This window comes from Zalophus californianus, chromosome 14 (assembly GCF_009762305.2).
Source record: "Zalophus californianus isolate mZalCal1 chromosome 14, mZalCal1.pri.v2, whole genome shotgun sequence".
Taxonomy (NCBI): Eukaryota; Metazoa; Chordata; class Mammalia; order Carnivora; family Otariidae; genus Zalophus; species Zalophus californianus.
In genome coordinates, this window is record NC_045608.1 from 1803168 (window position 1) to 1821860 (window position 18693).

An 18693-nucleotide genomic window follows, 5' to 3' on the forward strand; every position below is an offset into this window, starting at 1 on the left:
TTTTAGCTTTGGGAGTAACTGCAACAACTGAAGTTTGCTTTGTGAGATCTCCTCCCTGGGGGCCTGGGGTCGGAGCAGAGTTCTCCGGGAAAGCCCATCCTCTCCCTGGCGGCCCTGTGCTGGCTGCAGGTGGTTTTCCCACACCCCCGGCTGAGGAGAGCAGACAGTGATTGAAGTATCTTTATTTTTGTTTACTTTGTTGACCTTTCTCCAACCTTCAGTACATTCTGTGCTTTCCCTCTGGTCTCTTGTGCGTTGGGGAGCCTCCTCCCCGCTGAGCGCTCCGGCTAGAAGGCCGGCTGGTGTGCTGCACCCCTCCTCCCGGGCGAGTCAGCCTGGTCCTTCCGAGGGCCGCCAGGCGGGTGCTGCCGGGTGGTTCCGGGGGAGCCCCCTCTGTGGCCGTGAGAGCAAGCTCAGACACGTGACAGACACGAGTAAGGAGGCCTGTGTGCTGTGGGCCTGCGCTCCGTCTCAGCGGGAGCCGGTGGCCCTGAGCCCGCGCGGCGTGGCAGTCTGGCCGTCGGTGGGGAGAAGCGGACGCGGTCCCTGCAACACTCGATCACTCGGGAGGTTGTTTCAGAATAGGCTCTGGCCGCTGCGTTGGTGCAAGTTCGTTCTTTGGAAGGAAGGAGGCTTAGCACTCTTTTTATTTGGATGTTGATGTGATCTTCACGATGCTGTTCTGTTAGCTCTGCTGGAAAACATGGTGTCTGTGATTTTTCTTCGTTAATGTAATTGCATTTAAAAATATTTTTATAATTGCTTTAAATACACGCATTTTCTTAATTTTTCCTGGTGGTCATAATATGGTTGGTTGAATGTGGTTACACTAAAGATTTTAAAATTAATTTTTAGATTGGACCCAGGGGTGCTGTTTGGTAACGCCATTGAGTCAAAGCAGGTTTCTCAGTGTGATTTTTGGGGGAGCAGTGGGCTTACCGTGGGCTGTGGGCCCAGGTGCCCGGTTTACCCTGATGTCTTTAAAGAAGAACCCAGAATAATCCTCATTGATAAAAACACACCAAAGTGCACACCGACAATTGTTCCTTTTATACAAATGCAGTGGTTGATAATTGTAGCTGTGTCAGTGGACCTGGTTGCTGTAATTTCTGTTTTCAGCAGAGCCCTCCGGTAGGCCAGGCACTGGACTGTAGGCACCTTGCGGAGGAATCCGAGTCCCCACAGCTCTGCAGCCTGGGTGGGCTGCTTAATTTCCTGTCTGAGGAGACAGGCAGAGTGTGCTTTGCCCGTGGTTCTTTATAACTCAGAACAGGATGTTCTGACATAACTCAGAACAGGATTGGTGCCCCGGGGTGTGCTCTGCCCACTGAGAGGAGGGCACACGTTTGGTTTGAGCTGTTAGCAGGGTGTTAGACGAGAACGGTTGTGGCATCTGGGGCGCAAGGGGCCAGCTGTCATGGAATTCAGGGGAGCACCCCTGCAAGCCAGTGGGGAAGGAAGGACACATGTGCGCAGTGCCCGACACCGCAGAGCCAGCCCCGGGGGTGCGGAAAGAGCTCACATGCAGGGTGGCTGCTTCTCCCAGGGACCCCAGGTGGTGGCGCTGGAGCTGAAGGGTGGTGGCCGACGGGAAGGACGAAGGTACCGTACGCCTAAGGGAAAGGCTGTCCTCAGATCAAGGTGCTGAGTGGAGTTCTCAGGGCCACAGTCCTCACGCCACGAGCGTGCTCGAGTCTGATGGGGAGGGGCCCCGAAGGCAGCGCTCCCTACCCTCTGCATGACACAGTTTCCTGAGGGCCTGGCCCGCTGAGCGTCAGGGCCCACGGTGGTGATGGAGCTGCTGCAGGCTGGTGCCGGCTCTGCAGGAGGGTTTCTCTGGCGGCCGTGTGGCCTGTGTGCACTCTGCGGCGGTGCCGGTGAGGAGTCTGCTGTCCGCAAAGAGAACTCAGGGTCACGCGGGTGCCTTTCATCTAGTCCTTCTCGCACGGGCAAGTCCCCAGGACCCGACCAGATGCCTTAAGCCGAAGGTGGTTTAGCTTCCAGCTGGGCAGGGATGCTTGTCAGCTGAAAAACAAACCCCGCTGTGCTCATTGCCCGGCCTCTGGGCTGTGGATGCGGCGGAAGACGGGCCAGCGGCTTATGGTTTCTCACACACGTGCACACACCTCAGTGTAAACACACGGGTAAGTAGGATGTCAGCAAACGAGAGAGTCATTTAAAGCTTTGAGAAGATGTGTAGTACATCCGAGGAATAGCAGCTTCTCATTTCAGTGTGATCAGTAGAGAGCGTTCGTGAAGGACCCACACGGTGCCAAGTGGATGTTGCCTTTCTCTCCAGGAGCAAGTCGTGGTCGTAACAACACCTGTTTTAACTCCATCCCCTTAATTTAATAGACACGTGTGCATAACGCAGAGCTTTGACCGTGGAGCTTTCCTTCCCCACCCCTCCCTTTTCTGCAGCCTGTAAGATTCGTATTTTAAACTCTCAGATTTTTTAAAGAAATGACATTAGTGATTTCTTTCTTTTGATACCTTGCAAATTAATTAGTGTGTTTTTTTTAACTTGCAGAAAATGATGTTCATTGTTATTTGTGTGATTGTTGTGCTTGTGATCCTTGGAATTGTCCTCGCAACAACGCTGTCATAGCGACGATATCCTGAGGGCCACTCTCCTCGCAGCCAGACCACAGCTGCAGCAGGTCCGTGCCTCCAGTTCCACGCCTGAGCCCCAGGCGCCGTGACGTATGGCGCTGGGTGCTGATCTTGTCTTAGTGAAGGCGAGGGGAAAACTTGACAGGACGCATCGTGCAGGGAAGGTCTGTGAGCCGGATGGGCGTGCCCGTTACCCCCAACGTCCCTGGACTCCGAACAGCACATCACCAAAATGTAACGAGGTGAAACTTATTTCCATGGCCTTAAAATAAGGAATTATTGAAAATTTCAATTTTTTTTTTTTATATTTCAGTGTTAAAAACACATGTGAAGTTTAATTAGGAATACTTTATGTTAGGAAGGTACTAGATTTCAGGTCTGAGCTTTCCTTCCCCACCCCCTCAGCTAACATGCTAATTAAGAGACGGTTTTGTACTGTGTTTAAATCGTGTTCGTTTGGTATTTGCAACGAAAATGTTTATCATCAGAGCTATTTTGTAAGATATCTATAATTTTAAATGTTTATAAATTATTTAATATATTAACATCTTAATTTACTCCATTTTTATATATTGAATATTGCCTTTTGAAAGAGTGCTTGTAATATTGGAGCTTTGCATAGTTGTTTACCATTTGCCTCTGGCAGAGCACACGTCGGCTGCAAAGCCCCCGGAAAGCCTTTCAAGTGCCTTGTTGATACTGATTTGTGAGGTTCCAGTGCACCTGACCCCTCCAGGACAGTCCCCGTTCCTCTGCTCATCTCCACGGCCCGAACTCAGACATCAGTTCCTGCGCTGTGAAAGGCCACGGCCTCTTGCTTGTTCATTAGAAATAAGGTCTGTGTGTCCCTGTTTACATTAATGAGGCCTGAGCTTAGGATGGTGAGAAGACCAAGATTTAGTACTTTCTAAACTCATGGAAATTATTTCCAGACGTTAATTCTTCTAAATGTAAACTGTTGTACAGAGTCCTGAAATGCTCTTGTTAAGTACTTACTATTCTGCTGAACTTCAAAAGTGAATTCCCAAAGTTTATAGGAATCTATAGGTAAACATTTTATTGCTCATTCATGTTTTTTAGTATAATATGGTTTATTTTTTGACTTGTAAAATGTATGGGATCTCACTAGTGTGTGGACGTCTTGAAGAAAGCAGCTAGTCAAATTGTAAATGAATGTGAAGGATGTTCAAAATGTCACAAACTGGTTTCCACTGTCCATGATTGTGTAAGCACACGCCTGTGTTCTGACGTTGGTTTGGAAACGGATGGGGACGTTTGATTCCGCACAGTAGGTGTGAATGATATTGAGCAGTTTGGAAACTGTGTTCTGTATGTAATCCAATTATGAATTCCACTCGTTCCTAATTTATGCATCCAGCGGCCTAGCTTAGACTCAGATGTGAACGGATGCATTTCGTTTGCTGGCTGGTCACCTCTGCGTCCTCAGAATTACGAGAGGAGCCTTCTGGCTGTCACGTGTTCTTAAAAATCTTGAAATGGCCTGTCATTGGGGTGTGCTCACTGACGTGTGCCTACGTCGGAGACATGCCGGGAGGGATGTTTAAATACTTAGTGATCATGCTTGTATTTGTGTAGCTTCTGTGCACCTGTCTGTGTCATTATGTCTGTGTGTCCGTCCGGCCCCCGTTCTCCTCCAGCTCCGTCTCCCATCACGGTCCCGGCTGTGTGCTCGTCCAGGTCACTCTCCCTTCGTCTGAAGGCCTCACTGAATGTGTGCTTTTGTCACTGAAGTTACGGAAATGCCTTTTGATTTCTGTTTAGGTAAATATTTAGGTCAGTCATCACATAGCACGTCTGTATGTGTAAGCCTTAAGCACCTGTTTGAGATCAGATTTTTTAAAAATATATTTACAGGTTCACTTGTTACTTTTTGTCATTTCTTCAAATATTTTATGTTTACATTAAAAAAAAAAACTGCCAGAGAACTGAAAACCAATTTACTTTCTGTCTTGTCATTTCTGGAAAGATTTTTGGGGACATACTTTACTGCATATCCATTAATAAATTGTTCTAGGAAAATTACTCTTAACCTGTGGCCGTTTTTTTTTGTGTCCTAATGTGAGTTAATGATGCGGGGTGTTGATAGGTTATTTGTGTTGTTATTACAAGCCTCTGTGGCCCGTGTCTCAGAGCCCATCTGAGTTCCGGCGGCTCACAACAAATGCTAATCCAGGGGACGTGGGTTACGTTCCAGAGTCACCGGCTTCCACTGCGTATGTCCACTCGACAGATTCTCCTTTATTAATGGGGTTGGGGGAGTCGTCCCGCCCCCAGCGCGCTGAGCTGTTTACCCTCTTTCATTGCTTAATCCTTTTTCAGAATTTTTCTTAAGTGGGATTTCCTAAATTCACAACCCTTAAATTCTAACCATATTGGAAAGTGATGTTCAAAAGCCAGAATTCTAAAAAAGGAAGAGAACTCGGTCCTGGGGCGAGCAGGTTGTGGAGCTCGGCTCCCATACATTCATCCCTCTCCCGATGCCCCTTCCACAGCGAGTCTCCCTTCAAACTGCAATCTTGATACACACGTGCAGTAAGTTAGCTCCTTCGTTTGTACTTTTTATATGTAGTTTAGATGATAAAGTCATGAATTTTGTTAGTTTGAACCTTCACGAGCTCCCCGGGTGACGTCTGGAACCCACCTGCTCCAAGGGCAGGGAGAGGCCGAGAAGCAGGCAGGAGGCCCCAGACGGGCGGGCGGCAGGCAGGTGTGACATCGGGGGAGCTCCCATCCAGGCTCGTCTGGGGCAGCAGACGAGCAGGCTTTGGCCCCGCCCACCAGCACCTTGGGGTTCACAGGGAGGCCTCAGTGGGGTCCCTGCACCGTCCACAGGGTCTCAGCACCACATGCCCCTCAAGGTGCAGCCTGGAAACGCGCTCCCACCGTGGGAAACGGCAGCCCCACCCCAAGGACGGGAGTGTGAGGGGCCTTCCCACAGCCCAGAGCCAGCCGCGGGTCAGCCGGGGTGGTGTCCTCTCTGTGACCTCTGCCAGTAGAGTCTGTTCACTTACGTGCACCTCAAGTCATGCCCTCCCACGAGCTTACAACAGGATTCACCTGGGACGGGATTCACACCCGCCAGGCTGCCCAGCAGCTGGAGGCGGGTGGGGGGGGCGGTGCGGGCCGGGGCGGGCGGGGGGGGGGGGGCGGTGCGGGCCGTGGCGGGCGGGGGAGGCGGGCGGGCGGGGGGGGGCGGTGCGGGCCGGGCTCCTGGCCAGTACAGAGGGGAAATGGCGGCCCCCAGGCCACCCTGCGCTTGGCTGGTCCCGCTGCTCCCTTTGTTAGCCTCGGCCGTGTGCATGGTGCAGAGGGGACGAAGCAGGGCTGACCGTCCGTGGCAGAGCCTACCGGGGTGCCCGCCGTGGCAGCCCGTGCATCTGGAGTCAGCAGGCCCAGCCACCCTCCACCTTGACCTCAGGGCTGTGGACAGCCTGGCGGCCTCCGTCTTCCCCCTCGGATTGGGGCCACTGCAGGCGAGGAGGTGCGCTCCTAAACCACAGAAGGCGGCTCAGGCCTTGACTTCCCCACAGGGTAAGTTCCAGAAAAGGCTGCCTGGAGTGCTGGAGAGGTCTGACCCAGGTGTGACCTCGGGCCCCTCAAGACAGAGGAGGGGGGTGGGGCGCTGAGAACCTCCCAGGACCTCAGGCCAGGGTGGGCACAGAAGCTGTGGCCAGAGACGCACACGCACAGCCTCTGTGTGTCCCTCGCTTCCTGCTGGACGCCTGGCGCTGCAAGGCCTGCCCGAGGGCAGAGTGGGGCTCCCGGGGCAGAGTGGGGCTCCGGGCAGAAGTGGGGGGTGGCATGGGGTGGCCTCCGCGCTGCCTGCCCCTGGGTGCTGAGGCTCGCTGTCTCGGGGCTCCGAGCCGGGCTGGTTTGGTCTGGTGGGACCGGGACCCAGCCCAGGCAGCTCCAGCGCCCGCCCACGTCCTCTGGGCTTCATGGGCCGCGAGGGCCCAGACCTGGACATGGGCGCCCCGGCCGCAGCGGCTTGTAGGGCAGGCGGGGGCGGGGCAGCAGAGTGCCCGCCCACCGTCGTGTTTTCTGCAGGTGCTTCCTGAGGTCTAATCTGCGTGAGTTCACCTGTCGCAGCGGTAGAGTTCTGTGGTTTTTAGTAAATTTATAGGCTTGTGTAACCATGCGGCATCCAGTTCCCGGACATTTCACACGCACACGCACGCACGCAGGGCTGGGAACCCTGCAGAATGCCTTCTCTCTGTGATCGGGGTTCTCTGGACATTCTGTGCACACCGAGTCCAGCTGCTTCCCCTCAATGTCCCACTAGCGAGGTCTGTCCGTTCTGTACCAAGAATCCCTACTTTGTTCCTTTCTATTGTTTTTAGTGTAAACCATGCCTCGTGTATCCGCTCACCGCTTCGTGGACATTGGAGCTGACCGCAGGCCCAGCCATCGTGAGCGGTGCTGCCCGAGCTTTGTGGGCGTCCACGTCTGCAGACACATGGTGTCATTTCTCTTGGGGACGCTCCTGGGTCGCATGAACCCGTAACTTTACGAAACTGCCAAGCTGTTTGTCTCACTGTAACACCATTTCCTGGTCCCCCAAGCAACCAACGTGCAGGGACCCCAGACTCTGCGTCCTCGACAACACTCGGCGCCGTCTGTCTTTTTCTTGTAGCTATACGCTCGACAGTGCCATGTGCTGTCTCCCCGCGGTTTTACTCTGCATTTTCCCCACTGGCTCATGGAGAGGGGCACCTTTTCATGGGCTTACTCGTCATTCATAGGCCTCTCTTCGTGAAATAGCCGCTCAAACCTTTGGCACATTTAAAAAAAGCGGATGGCTTCTTATTTTTGAATCATAAGAGCTCTTTGTATAATCTGGACAAAATTACTCTTTGTACGCAACTTGTGTCTTTCAGAGGCATTAAGAAAAGAGGAAGATATACTTACCGTGCCTTTGATATTAGCGCTTGGCTCGACCGTTTCTGGTGCTCTGATTCTTCCTACAGGCCCTCATCACTACCGAGTCTCTTGCTTTCAGCTCACAGGACCTCCTTTGGTGTTTCTGGGAAGACAGGTCTGGTAGCAGCATGTTCTCGGTCTTTAAGCGGGAATGTCTCCATTTCATCCTCAGTTTTGGAGGGTACTGTGTGGACTGTGAGCTCCTGGTTCACAGTCTTGCGCCCTTTGAGGTCACCCCTCCATGGCCTCCTGCCCCCACCATGCCCCGCAGCTGTTATCCTGTGGCCCCTAACGGTCCCTACGGTACATCCCTTCTTTCTTGCTACTGTCACGATTCTCCTTGTCTTTTGAGAGCTCGACCAGCATGTGCCTAGGTATAGATAGACCTCTATATATTTTGTTTTTCATCAAATTTGGGAAGTTTTTGGCTATCCATTAGGTCTTCAAATATCTCCTCCAGCCCCTGCCCTTCTCTCCTTCTGGGACTCCCCTTACAGGTATCTTGATAAGCTTCTTGGTCTCCCCCCCGTCTCTGAGGTTCTGTTCATTCTCTTCCGTATTTTTTCTTCCTGTTCTTTGTATTGGATAATGTCTACTGATCTCACTTCGGTGCTTGGATTCTTTACTCCCTGAAATCCACCATGGAGCAAATCTGTTCATCGCTGTAGCTGCACTTTTCAACTCTGGAATTTTCATTTGATCTTTTTTAAAAAATATGTATTTCCATCTACTTGAGAATCTCTTGATTCATTACTAAGGATGGTTTCCTTTAGTTCTTTGGTTACATACATAACAGCTGCCTCGAGTCTTTGCACACTGAACGTCTGAACACAGAGTCTCTATCCACTGCTTTTTTCCTGAGTAGGGACCTGTTGACATAAAATGAATGAACCTTTAAAAAATTTTTAAAGAGAAAGGAAAGGAGTTGTATTCAAGCCCCAGTTAGGATAGCTGCCCAGGATATACAATCTTCATAAAGGAGAAAGTGCTCTGGGGAAGGAGCATTTGGAGCAGGGTTATGTATGTTTTGTTTTTAACATAAAGTTACAAATCATCATGGTGAAGGACATTCCAGAGAGTTACAGACCGTCTTGTGTGTTTAGTATGTGAGGCCGCATGGCTCCATCTTTTGGAAACTTATGGTGGCTTTACACTTCTCTTTTATGTTTGAGTTTTTTTTTTTTTTTTTTAAGGTTATTTGCTAATGAAGCAGATGTTCAGTGTGTGCTCAGGGCAGAACTAGAGCCCCTGCTTTGAAGTGTGGTGCAGTCCTTCTGACTTCAGTAGACGTTAACGTACCACTTCCCCGGGACCCAGGAGGAGGGCCCACAAACCTAAAGTTGAAAATTTCCTTTGGGGACGCCCAGCTGGCTCAGTCCGAGGAGCGTGCGACTCTTGATCTCGGGGTTGTGAGTTCGAGCCTCATGTTGGGTGTAGAGATGACTTAAAAATAAAATCTTTAGGGGCACCTGGGTGGCTCAGATGGTTAAGCGTCTGCCTTTGGCTCAGGTCATGATCCCAGGGTCACGGGATCAAGCCCCACATCGGGCTCCTGGCTCAGCGAGGAGCCTGTTTCTCCCTCTGCCTCTCTCCCTGCTCATGCTTTCTCTCTCTGTATCACTGTGTCTCAAATGAATAAATAAAATCTTAAAAAAAATCTCAATATTAAAAAAAAATCTTTAAAAAAAAAAGGAAAATTTCCTTTATCAGAATGCACCTTAAGGTTGCTTCACACCCCTTACAGTGTGTTGTTCAAGACCAGAGGTTTTAGATAACGTGTTATCCGTGAATCACAGGTATAGTGGCAGTACTTAGCTCTGCGTGCCGGCCCTCCCCGAGGCTGATTCTGCTCGGTCGGTTCCTTCCTTGCTTTGTCTCTTTGCGGCCTGACTTGCATCTAGACCTGGGCAAACTCCAGGTGTGCTGTGCCCGTCCTGGTATTGCTGGTCGGTTCTGTTTCTTTACTTCCTGTTTGCGTTTCAAGCCTGCCTTCCTACGGGTCGTCCCTTTGTCCGCGTGGGTGAGCGCTCAGCCAGTGATTTCACGGAGGCGGCCGGACCACCCCCAGCCAGGAGAGCGTCCCTTGTCCGCTGATGAATCTGAACGGAGTGGGGATGTTTTCAGAGCTTAGGCTGTTCTCAGGCCCCCCTGGGCCCCCCGTGGTAGGTTCCGTGGCGGGTGAGGTGCCGCGTTAGGCAGGGTCTGCATGCATGCGTGTGGTCCCCGTGCCGCCCCTCCCCTACTCTGCCCTCTTGCCCCATGCCCCGGAGGCTGACCCCTTGGACCACATCACCCAGGTGCTCGCCCTCTGATTCTGGCCTGGTTGACCGATGGGGAGCGTGAGGAGGAGGAGACAGGTGGGGTGTGTTCGCCCTCCCGACGCTTCTTCAGGACCACGTCTCTGTTAGCGGAGCTTGTTAGTAACAGAGGACCACAGACATACACGGCCGACGTGTTGTCCCAGCCCTGGAGGTTGGACGGCCGGGATCAGGCTGCCGGCACCGGAGGGTGAGGGCCCTCCTCCCGGGGGCAGACTTCCCCGTGTCCTCATGTGGCAGCAGGACCGGGAGCTCTGTGGGTCTCACGTGAGGGCACGAATCCCATTCATGGGGGCTCCACGCTCATGACCCCGTCACCTCCCAAAGGCTCACCTCCTAACATGGTCACACCAGGCGTTAGGATTTCAAGATGAGAGTTTGGGGAACACACACGTTCAAACCGCAGCGGCGGGGTCGTCACATCCTCATCGCAGTTCCCACCACGCAGGGACCCCAGCTTCCCCGGCCTCCAAGAACTCCGTGATTCCCCGCCGGTCTCTGTGCCCCTCGGCCCACAGCGTCTGTGTGCGTCCTGCCCTTACCTCTGAGAGGGGCCCTTTCTGAAACATCTCCTCGTGTGAACTGTTATAAGTTCTGTTTCTTGCGGGGGCCCTGGCTGGGACAGAGAGTGGTGCCTGCCAGGTGCTTGGCCCAAGCAGACGGCTGAGTGCGGGAGCCTTCTGCTCTGAGGGGGAGCGGGGAAGGGATGCTCGGTGGCCAGTAACCGAGAGCCATGCTTTGTCAGCAGTGAGTCTGAGGTCCCTGTTAGACCCAAAGTCAAGAAACTAAGCTGGCCCAGAGACCGGAGCTCGGGAGAGCGCGGGTGGCCTAAATCGGGAAGCCATCAACACACAGAGGGTACTCAGGCCGAGGGGACGGGAGGGGTCTGTTTATGGCTTCTGCGGTCTGTTCTGCAAACCCCGTGCCTGCAATCTGTCACCCGCCACTTCCAGCCCAACAGGTGTTGGGAGGCAGGACTTTAGGGCTCACTCACTGTTTCCACTGGCCTTCACTTTTGTCACGCACGCCAGTGACCTTGTTGGTAGCCCGACACTTTGCACATCCAAAACTGGGATGTCCGGTGGGGGCTCCACACCAGGCCCTTGCCACTTACCCGCTAGGTGATTATGGGTACGTTCAAACCCGTAGGTCCAGCTTCCTCCTCTGAAAATGTGGGGATTGGAAGAGTTGACCTCCAACCCCCCACTCTCTTAGTTCATGGAGGCGCCAGCAGGTGAGGCTCAGGAAGGCCCTGGAAGGCTCCTTGTGGAAGGAGGCAGAACCAGTATATTGTTCAGAATGCTCGTGGCGGCAGGAATAGAAAACCCAGTTGAAATGGCTTGAAGAAGGAACATTTAGGATTCCATAGAATAAGAAATTTGGAGACAGGACTGTTCCAGACGTGGTTAATTCTCTGAGTCCATATCTCAGGCTGGTTCTCCTCATGGTCACAAGATGGCTGCCAGGGATCCAGGCACAGACTGTTACACAGTGTCCACCGAACAGAGAAGAATGGGGAGGATTTTCCTCGATGTCCCATTTTACTAAATGTCCGTGCCTCCCCAGCCCTGCCCCTGGAGACTTTCCCTAATGTCTCAGTGGCAGAATTGGACACAGGCCCGCTCCTACGTGGGCTAACAGGAGAAACAGTCCGCGTTGGTCAAGCACGACTGAGCTGGGGGTCGGCTGCTGGCTCCCTGTACCAGGTCGTGTTCTGACGGGTGAGATGGCAGGGGAGCCAGCGGGGGCCTCTGTCCCACGGGGATTGCGGAAGTGAGACTATAGGAAGGACATGAAGCAGGACCCTCTGCGTCGCAGCCACACGCGAGCAAGGAATAGGCCCCAACAGCGCAGCCTCCTTAGTGACTTGTTTTCCCGGTTAAAATCCAATTTCTTTAATTTGTTGAGATATTCTTTTTTTTTTTAAAGATTTTTTTTATTTATTGATTTGAGAGAGAGAATGAGATAGAGAGAGAGAGCATGAGAGGGGGGAGGGTCCGAGGGAGAAGCAGACTCCCCGCTGAGCAGGGAGCCCAATGCGGGACTCGATCCCGGGACTCCAGGATCATGACCTGAGCCGAAGGCAGTTGCTTAACCAACTGAGCCACCCAGGCGCCCTTGTTGAGATATTCTTGATGAGTTTTGTCAGAGTCCGTGTTTAGATTTTTTAAAAAGATGATCTCTAACGCTTGCAAATTGGTAGATTTTCACGTGGCCAGATTCCTGCTTCTCTCCTTGTGAGCTAAAGGATGATGCGGCGTCGTCATCAATGTCTCAGACTTTGGAGCCAGACTCTCTGAGTTTGAATCCAGACTCTGCCGCTCACTTGCTATGTGATCTTGAGCAAGTTACTCCCCCACTCTGTGCCTCTGCTTTCCCGTCTCTTAAATGGGATCGCTAGGAGGTTTAATGAGTCATAAGGGTGCCATGCTTGGATTTGTACGTGACACGTAGTGAGCATGTGTGCTGAATATTATTATGTGGTTTTGCTCTGGTTAGTTGAACTTTCTCATTGTGGAACAGGAATTTGGCTTTACCTTTGTATTTAAACAAAAGGCCTATTAAAGTCATTTCCCCCAGATGGGGGAAAAATAAACCCTTCCCTCCAACGATGAATTCCTAAACAGGACTGTCCGTAACTAGAAAAGATGACCGAGTGTGTAAGTGTGCAAACATAACAGTTAATCCCTGGTTCTGGTGACCACGTACCCAGGAGCAGGTATCCTGTCACGTCGGCAGCAAGGGACCACGACCCCCCCACCGGCAGCAGTCGGGGCCGCTGGGCGGGGACCCAGCAGGTGGCAGACGTGCTGCAGCCAGGGCAGGATCAGGCGCCCTCCCTCCTTCTGCGGGGGGCTGTCCTGTCCTCAGGGGCGAGCCCTCTGCTGTCCGGGCACCGCATCCAGGACAGGGACGGGGCCCTGAAGGCAGAGGGGAGGTGCTGCTGAGCGCAGCCTCTGCCCTGGGATGGCGAGCCTACAGGTGCGAGCCGGGAGCAGAGCCGGGGGCAGAGGGGCCGCAGCCCGTCCCCGTGGGTCGGTGGACACGTGTGGCTCCTCCTGGGGTGGTCCCTGCTGGAGGAGACTTTTGGGCTTGGTTTCCATTTGTAGATAAGAGTGAGGGTTTGCTTGCCTGCCCCCACCCCGCCCCGTCTGTGACATCACAGCTGGTCAGCGGGAGGACGTGGCAACAGACTCTTCCCGTATCTTGGCCGAGAGGGGTTGTCACAGGGCCGTGGACGCGTGTGTCCACTGGACCGGGACCCCAGGCGTGTGCCATGTGACGCCGAGACATGCCGGGGGGCGCAGAGCTGGGGGCTGGGGGTGTGCAGCGGGATCCGTGCACGTGGGCAGATGGGGGCATCCTCCTCTGCAGCCCTTGCTTCATGGGTTCTTGGGAGACGCTTCTCTGGAGAAGAGTCGGGGACATCTGTGCTTCTGAGCTGTGCAGGGGGTGTCCGGACAGCGATCTATGGGGGGAAGGGAGGGCGGGCTGCAAGCAGGCTGCAGGGGAGGGGTGGGCAGGGCCCCTGCTCTCCCCGCTCCCCCGCCCCAGCTCACTCCTGGTGCTTTGCAGACGGAGTTCTGGGTCCTTCCATGTGAGCTTCGGGTGAGGAAGCACAGCCCCCGATCCTCCGTCTGAACGCTCGTGTGGTTCGCTTCCCCTGCTTCTTAGCTTGTGTTCTTCTGGCGGGAAACAGGGATATTCTGCCTCCTCCCCACCAACAAAGACGTAGGCATGCTCCCCCTTCCTTGTTTTCACGAAACAAGCAGCTCATTGGCTCCACAGGTATGTAGAGGACCCCTGCGTGTGGGCCGCGTTCTGTGTGCTGGGCGCAGAGTGGTGAGCCATCCGGGGAACGGGTCTGCGCCCACAGGGTCACCCTCTTGAGGAGTGGAGAGGTAGACGATGTAGGGTGCTGGGTGTGGCGGATGCCTCAGAAGCGGACAAGGGGCCTGAGTGTGGGCACCGTGTGCTGGCATGTAGGGTGGTCTGGGAGATCGGACTGAAAGGTGATACCCAGGTGGTGGCATGGAATAGGGGAGTGTGGGATCCATTTGGATGCTGGGGGAGGAGTTTCCAGGCTGCGGAGGCAGCACATGCAAAGGCCCTGTGGCAGGAGGTGAATCAGAGACAATAGTGTGTGCACTGGGGGTGGGGGTGGGGAGCCCATCACTCAGCACCTTGTGGGCCTTCGCAGGGACTCTGGCTCTCACTCCGACAGAAATGGGAGCGTGGAGGATCGTGTGTAAATGGTTGGTCCGGCTTTCATGTGCTGAAGGCATGGTGCCGACTCCGGTGTTGAGGAGGTTACGGCAGTGCCCCTTACAGATGACAGAAGGTCTGCGAGATCTCGATGCCATGTGGGGAGATCCTCAGATGCGCAGTGCTGGCCACGGGCCCGGGGTTCAGGGGCTCTGGTCCAGGGCACTTGCTAAGGCCGGGGCCCCCGCTGGGCAGCTCCTGGCAGTCACAGTGGCTGGCTGGAGCAGGACGTGTGGCCCGCGCCCTCCCACCTGCTGCCCGTCTCACTGGGAAGCAGGATCCCAGCTGGGTACAGAAGCTGTGTGGACGTCCCCCCCTGCTGGGGGCAGTGACCCGTGGGACCGACTGCGCCTCGGAGCTCCGTGGTCTGGCTCCCGGGAACACACATGACAGCACAGAATCGGACAGTCCCCGGTCCCCGGGGTTAGCAGCTGGGCCCTCTCCACGGACAGGCCGACGGCCCTTGGCCCTGTGCACTGCCCCACGCCTGGGTTAGAGAGAGCCTGGTTCCCATACTGCACCTGCGGAAGGGATTGGAGGGAGGGAGGTCCCCGCCCGTGGAGGAAAACACGGGGACTGAGGCTCAGGAGATCAAGAGCCAGGGAAGGGGGACTCCAGGGGGCGGGGGGGCATGTCGTTGGGGCCGCGGGCTGGGTGGGCCCTAGTGAGGTTTCCAAGGGCCCGGGACCTGGGGTGTTAGGAAAGACCCAGAAAGTGGTTGCCACGACTTCTCCGTAGATCTACAGTTTCTCCAAAATAAAAAGGAGATAATGAGTCAGATGCCCCAAAGCTTTTGTAAGAAGCCAGCCTGGAGGTGGTGGCCAAGTGCACCCCTGGGTGGCCGGCCCCAAGGGGCCGATTAATGTGTTTCTTCTTGAGGATTTTCCACGTTCTGTTCTGTAGAATTTCCTTTCAGAGGAAAGTTTGAGCAGCTCCTACCAAATGAGCACGACCCAAACCACCAGTGACACACCAGGGTCCCTGGCCTCTGCCACCTCGCTGGGGCGCATGGACTCATCTCTACCCCATGCAATGCCCGCGAGGCCCGAGAGTGGTCTGGACCCCTGGTCCGGCGTCCGGGCAGAGTGATGGACTACGGCCGTTCACCTGAACAGGGTGCACCGAGGGCCTTGTGACCTTCCCGGGGGCAGGATGCACGTCTGCCAACAGCAAGGGGATGACGTGCGGTGCCCCCAGGTCCCTGCCCAATATGCTCCTTTGTTTAACATCCTGTTCACTTGCTCTTTTCATATTTTCCTGATTAATTAAGGTAAATGCATCTGTAGGAGAAAGAGAAAGAGACACAGACCTAAGAGAAATCCGAGCCAGATGCAATGTGTGGATGGTGTTGGGATCCTGGTTTGAACCAAACCCACTGGAGTATTTCTGAGATAACCAGACGAACTTGAATGCGGACTGGGTATTATTGGCTGATAGTAAGGAATTGCATGCTCTCATGTTCATAAAAGTCTGTGTCCGTTTTCAAAAAAGCATCCTGAATATTGTCTCCATCACGTTTTCAAAGAGCCCGAAGCAGAACAACTAGCAAGGGAGTATTTCGTCTTGTTGGCGTCAGAAGGAGGGGGAGACTCTCAGCATTGGTCCGAGTGACACCCCCAGTGGTGCATTTGTGTTTGGGGTGAAGGAGGCCAGCAGGGGCTCGTGGGATGGGTGGTGGCTGAGTTGGGGAGGGGAGGGGTGAAGGTCAGAGCGTGGCGGGGGACAGGTGTGCAGGTGGGCCCTGGTGAGGGTACTGGGGGGTTGTGGGGGATCCTCGTTAGGTTTGGGGGGAAGGCATCCTAGACCAGGGAGGCAGGAAGGGCTGAGAAAGAAGGAGGCATCGTCTGGGAATTCGGGAGCGTGGAGGAAGAGGCTGGGTCGCCAGAGTCAAGGCCGGAGGTTAGGAATCAACTTTTACCTCCTGAAAAGTAGAGAAAGGAAGGGGACCATCATCTGAAGGGAGCAGAAGGGTTTTGGCAGCCAAACGTTTAAAAAAAAAAAAGTGGTAAAAGGGGGGCCTGGGTGGCTCAGTTGTTAAGTGTCTGCCTTCGGCTCAGGTCATGATCCCAGGGTCCTGAGATCGAGCCCGACATCAGGCTCCCTGCTCCATGGGAAGCCTGCTTCTCCCTCTGCCCCTCCCCCTGCTTGTGTTCCCTCTCAAATAAATAAAATCTCTAAAAAATAATAAAAATAATAATTGTGGTAAGATGAACACAAGATAAAACTCACCATTTTGATCATTTTTCAGTGCATGGTTCAGGGGCATTGAGCACATTCCGTTCCCCCATTGTCTTTGGGATTTCGCAGCAGCCCAAGCTGAGTCTGTCCCCCCCGAGCGGCCCCCAGGCCCCGCACCTCCAGGCGGGACCCCGACACAGGCCCCGCAGCCCCCACGGTGAGGAGGTGCTGTCCGGCAGGGACCGCGTAGGCCTGGGGGACCCTCCGTTGACTCCAGACACAGGGGCCCCGGGAAAAACTCATACTTAGGTTCTGGCAGATTCATCAGGAAGAAATCGTAGACTTCCTTGCTTTGCGCAGTGGCACAGTTTTTAAAATATTCATCTCACATTAACTCCTGTTTACTTGTGATTTAAGAAAACAGACCCATCGTGGGCATTGTGTGTTCTCTGACTCCCCGCCACAGACCCTTTCATATCCAGCTATACCGCAAAACGAGGTTTCTGGGAGCCCCCGAGACGGCCGTCCAGTGGGACAGACACGGCCCGCTGTTTTAAGGGAGAGGCTCGCGTCCACAGCTCGACTCCCCTGGCTGGAGTGTGAGCGCGTGAAGGGGAGCCACGTTCTCCCTCCGCACCACACCCCTGCGGCCCATGTGGCGCACCCGCCAAATGCCCAGCGGTGTCCCTGAGGGGCTGGGGGCCTCAGGCTTCATTCCCGCGGTGCCCGGGGCGGGGGCGGCGGCTCTCCGGGGGTTGGCTAGTGTGCGTGAGGAGCCAGCGGGGGGAGAGCCCCACTCTGGGTCTCGGCGCATGCACGTGTTCTGAGGCAGGTGGGGGCCTTGCCTGGGACCCCTTCGCGGAATATCAAAAACCTGTAGGAAGCGACACATTTATCTAAGAAAACCAGCAAGGATTCATGCCTTTATTCTTTTAAGCTAAGAATCTACATGTTTGGGTCTCAGATGTGTAGAGAGGATTGTCTTCTGTCACCTGGATGCTCACCCTTGCTCATTTCTAGATAGTATTTTCAGTTTTGATGTCCGGCTAACACAAGGGTCAGTAAGAGGGGTCCTTCCACATACGCAGGAGGGGTTTGGTTTGCTTGTTTGGAGAAAACCCAGATCCAACAGGGGGTTAAGAGGACTTTTGAGTGGATGGAGATAAACACCATCATTCTGGTAGAAAGACAAATATCTTAGGAGCAATTTTTTTCCTCCCAGTTTTTGAAAATGTCAGCCATTGGTTCTCAAATTCATCTAGGTAGAATGAAAAGGAGGTTTCTGACGAAAAAAGGCTAATAAGGAAAGACCTCCCATAAATAACATTGAAATGCTTTGTGACGTAGTAATAAAAACGGTTCAGCGTGGTGTCAAATCCGTGAAGACCAATGGCAGAGAATAGGAAGCGGTGAGGAAATCATTGGAACTTTCTAGCAGCGGTGTGATGACCTGTGGCCCGACCGCCCCGCGGCCGTCCCCTGTCCTGGGGCGCATCTGCTGGTCTGCGCAGGACCATCTGGTTCGCATCCTCGCTGCCCGAGTGCAGCCCTGTGCCTCAGTTTCCTTATCCGTGGGTCGGAGCTGATCGTGACGGCGGCACGCGCCTCGCGGAGTGCGGTTGAATGCGCTCGTGGTAAGCGTTTGGGAGAGTCCTGCTGTAGTCATAGAAACAGTAAGCACCCGGCAAGGACTGTTTTCCACTCTACTTTGGGATTCTATCTGAGTTCCACAGACTTATTATTATTCTATATTTGTGTTTGTTGAGGGGAGACTCACATAAATTAGACATTTTATTCACCGTTTACAAGTGAGTTAGTCATTGGCACTCTGGGGTGACGGAGCTGTGCGGGGACCACGGCCGGGCTCTCCAGTTGCCCCCGGGGGAACCCCGCGCCCCTCAGCCGTCATCGTGCCCCCGGCTGCCACTAACCTACTGTCTCCGCGGGCTTGCCTGCTGCCGTGTGTCTTTCTGCACCGGCTTCCTTCACGGCCCATCCATGGGGAGTGTGTGTTGGTGCTCCACCCCCTCTGTGGCCGAATATTCCCGTCGTAGGGATGGACCAGCACGGAGGGATCCCCAACCTCCCCAGGGGTGCCTCATTCCAGCCGGGAGTGAAAACTCTTTCCGTGGAGTTGGTTGCACGGTCGCTTGCTGGGGTAGGAGCCTCAGTACCCGCCACAGCCTTCGGCCCTCCACCTGACGTCCTCTGGGCCTGCTGGCAGCTTTCTGCCCACCCGCCGGGGGCACCGCGTGGGCTTGGGCTGCCCTTGAGGGAGAGCCGTGACCGAGCGTTGGCTGGCTCCCCGCCCCAACCACGCCCGCGGCCACTCCTCCGGCCGTTCGATCAGGGCCTCCCCGGACTCCACACCTGCTGC

The 18693-nt window shown here is 54.4% G+C and overlaps 1 protein-coding gene and 1 long non-coding RNA gene across 10 annotated transcripts in view; both read left to right on the plus strand.

The window, feature by feature from the left end:
* Nucleotides 1–18693, plus strand: part of STX2 (syntaxin 2) — a 196058-nt gene that overhangs the window by 27547 nt on the left and 149818 nt on the right. Inside the window, exons 10-11 of one of the 9 annotated variants that reach the window (XR_003516869.2) lie at nt 2531–2855; nt 3260–4656. The exons of 4 other annotated variants lie outside the window; for them this stretch is intronic. Coding sequence is in view for 2 of the 5 variants with exons in the window: in XM_027575842.2 (XP_027431643.1) it covers nt 2591–2702 (112 nt within the window). In the remaining 3 variants the exon portion in view is untranslated. Of the gene's footprint in view, nt 1–2530; nt 4657–18693 lie in introns of those variants that run through there. 4 more of the 9 variants (XR_003516867.1, XR_003516870.1, XM_027575842.2 and 1 more) reach the window with 4 other exon arrangements.
* LOC113912545 lies at nt 13090–15601 on the plus strand. Its single transcript, XR_003516872.2, has 3 exons — nt 13090–13195; nt 13449–13661; nt 15409–15601. It is a non-coding gene; the product is annotated as an uncharacterized LOC113912545 (long non-coding RNA).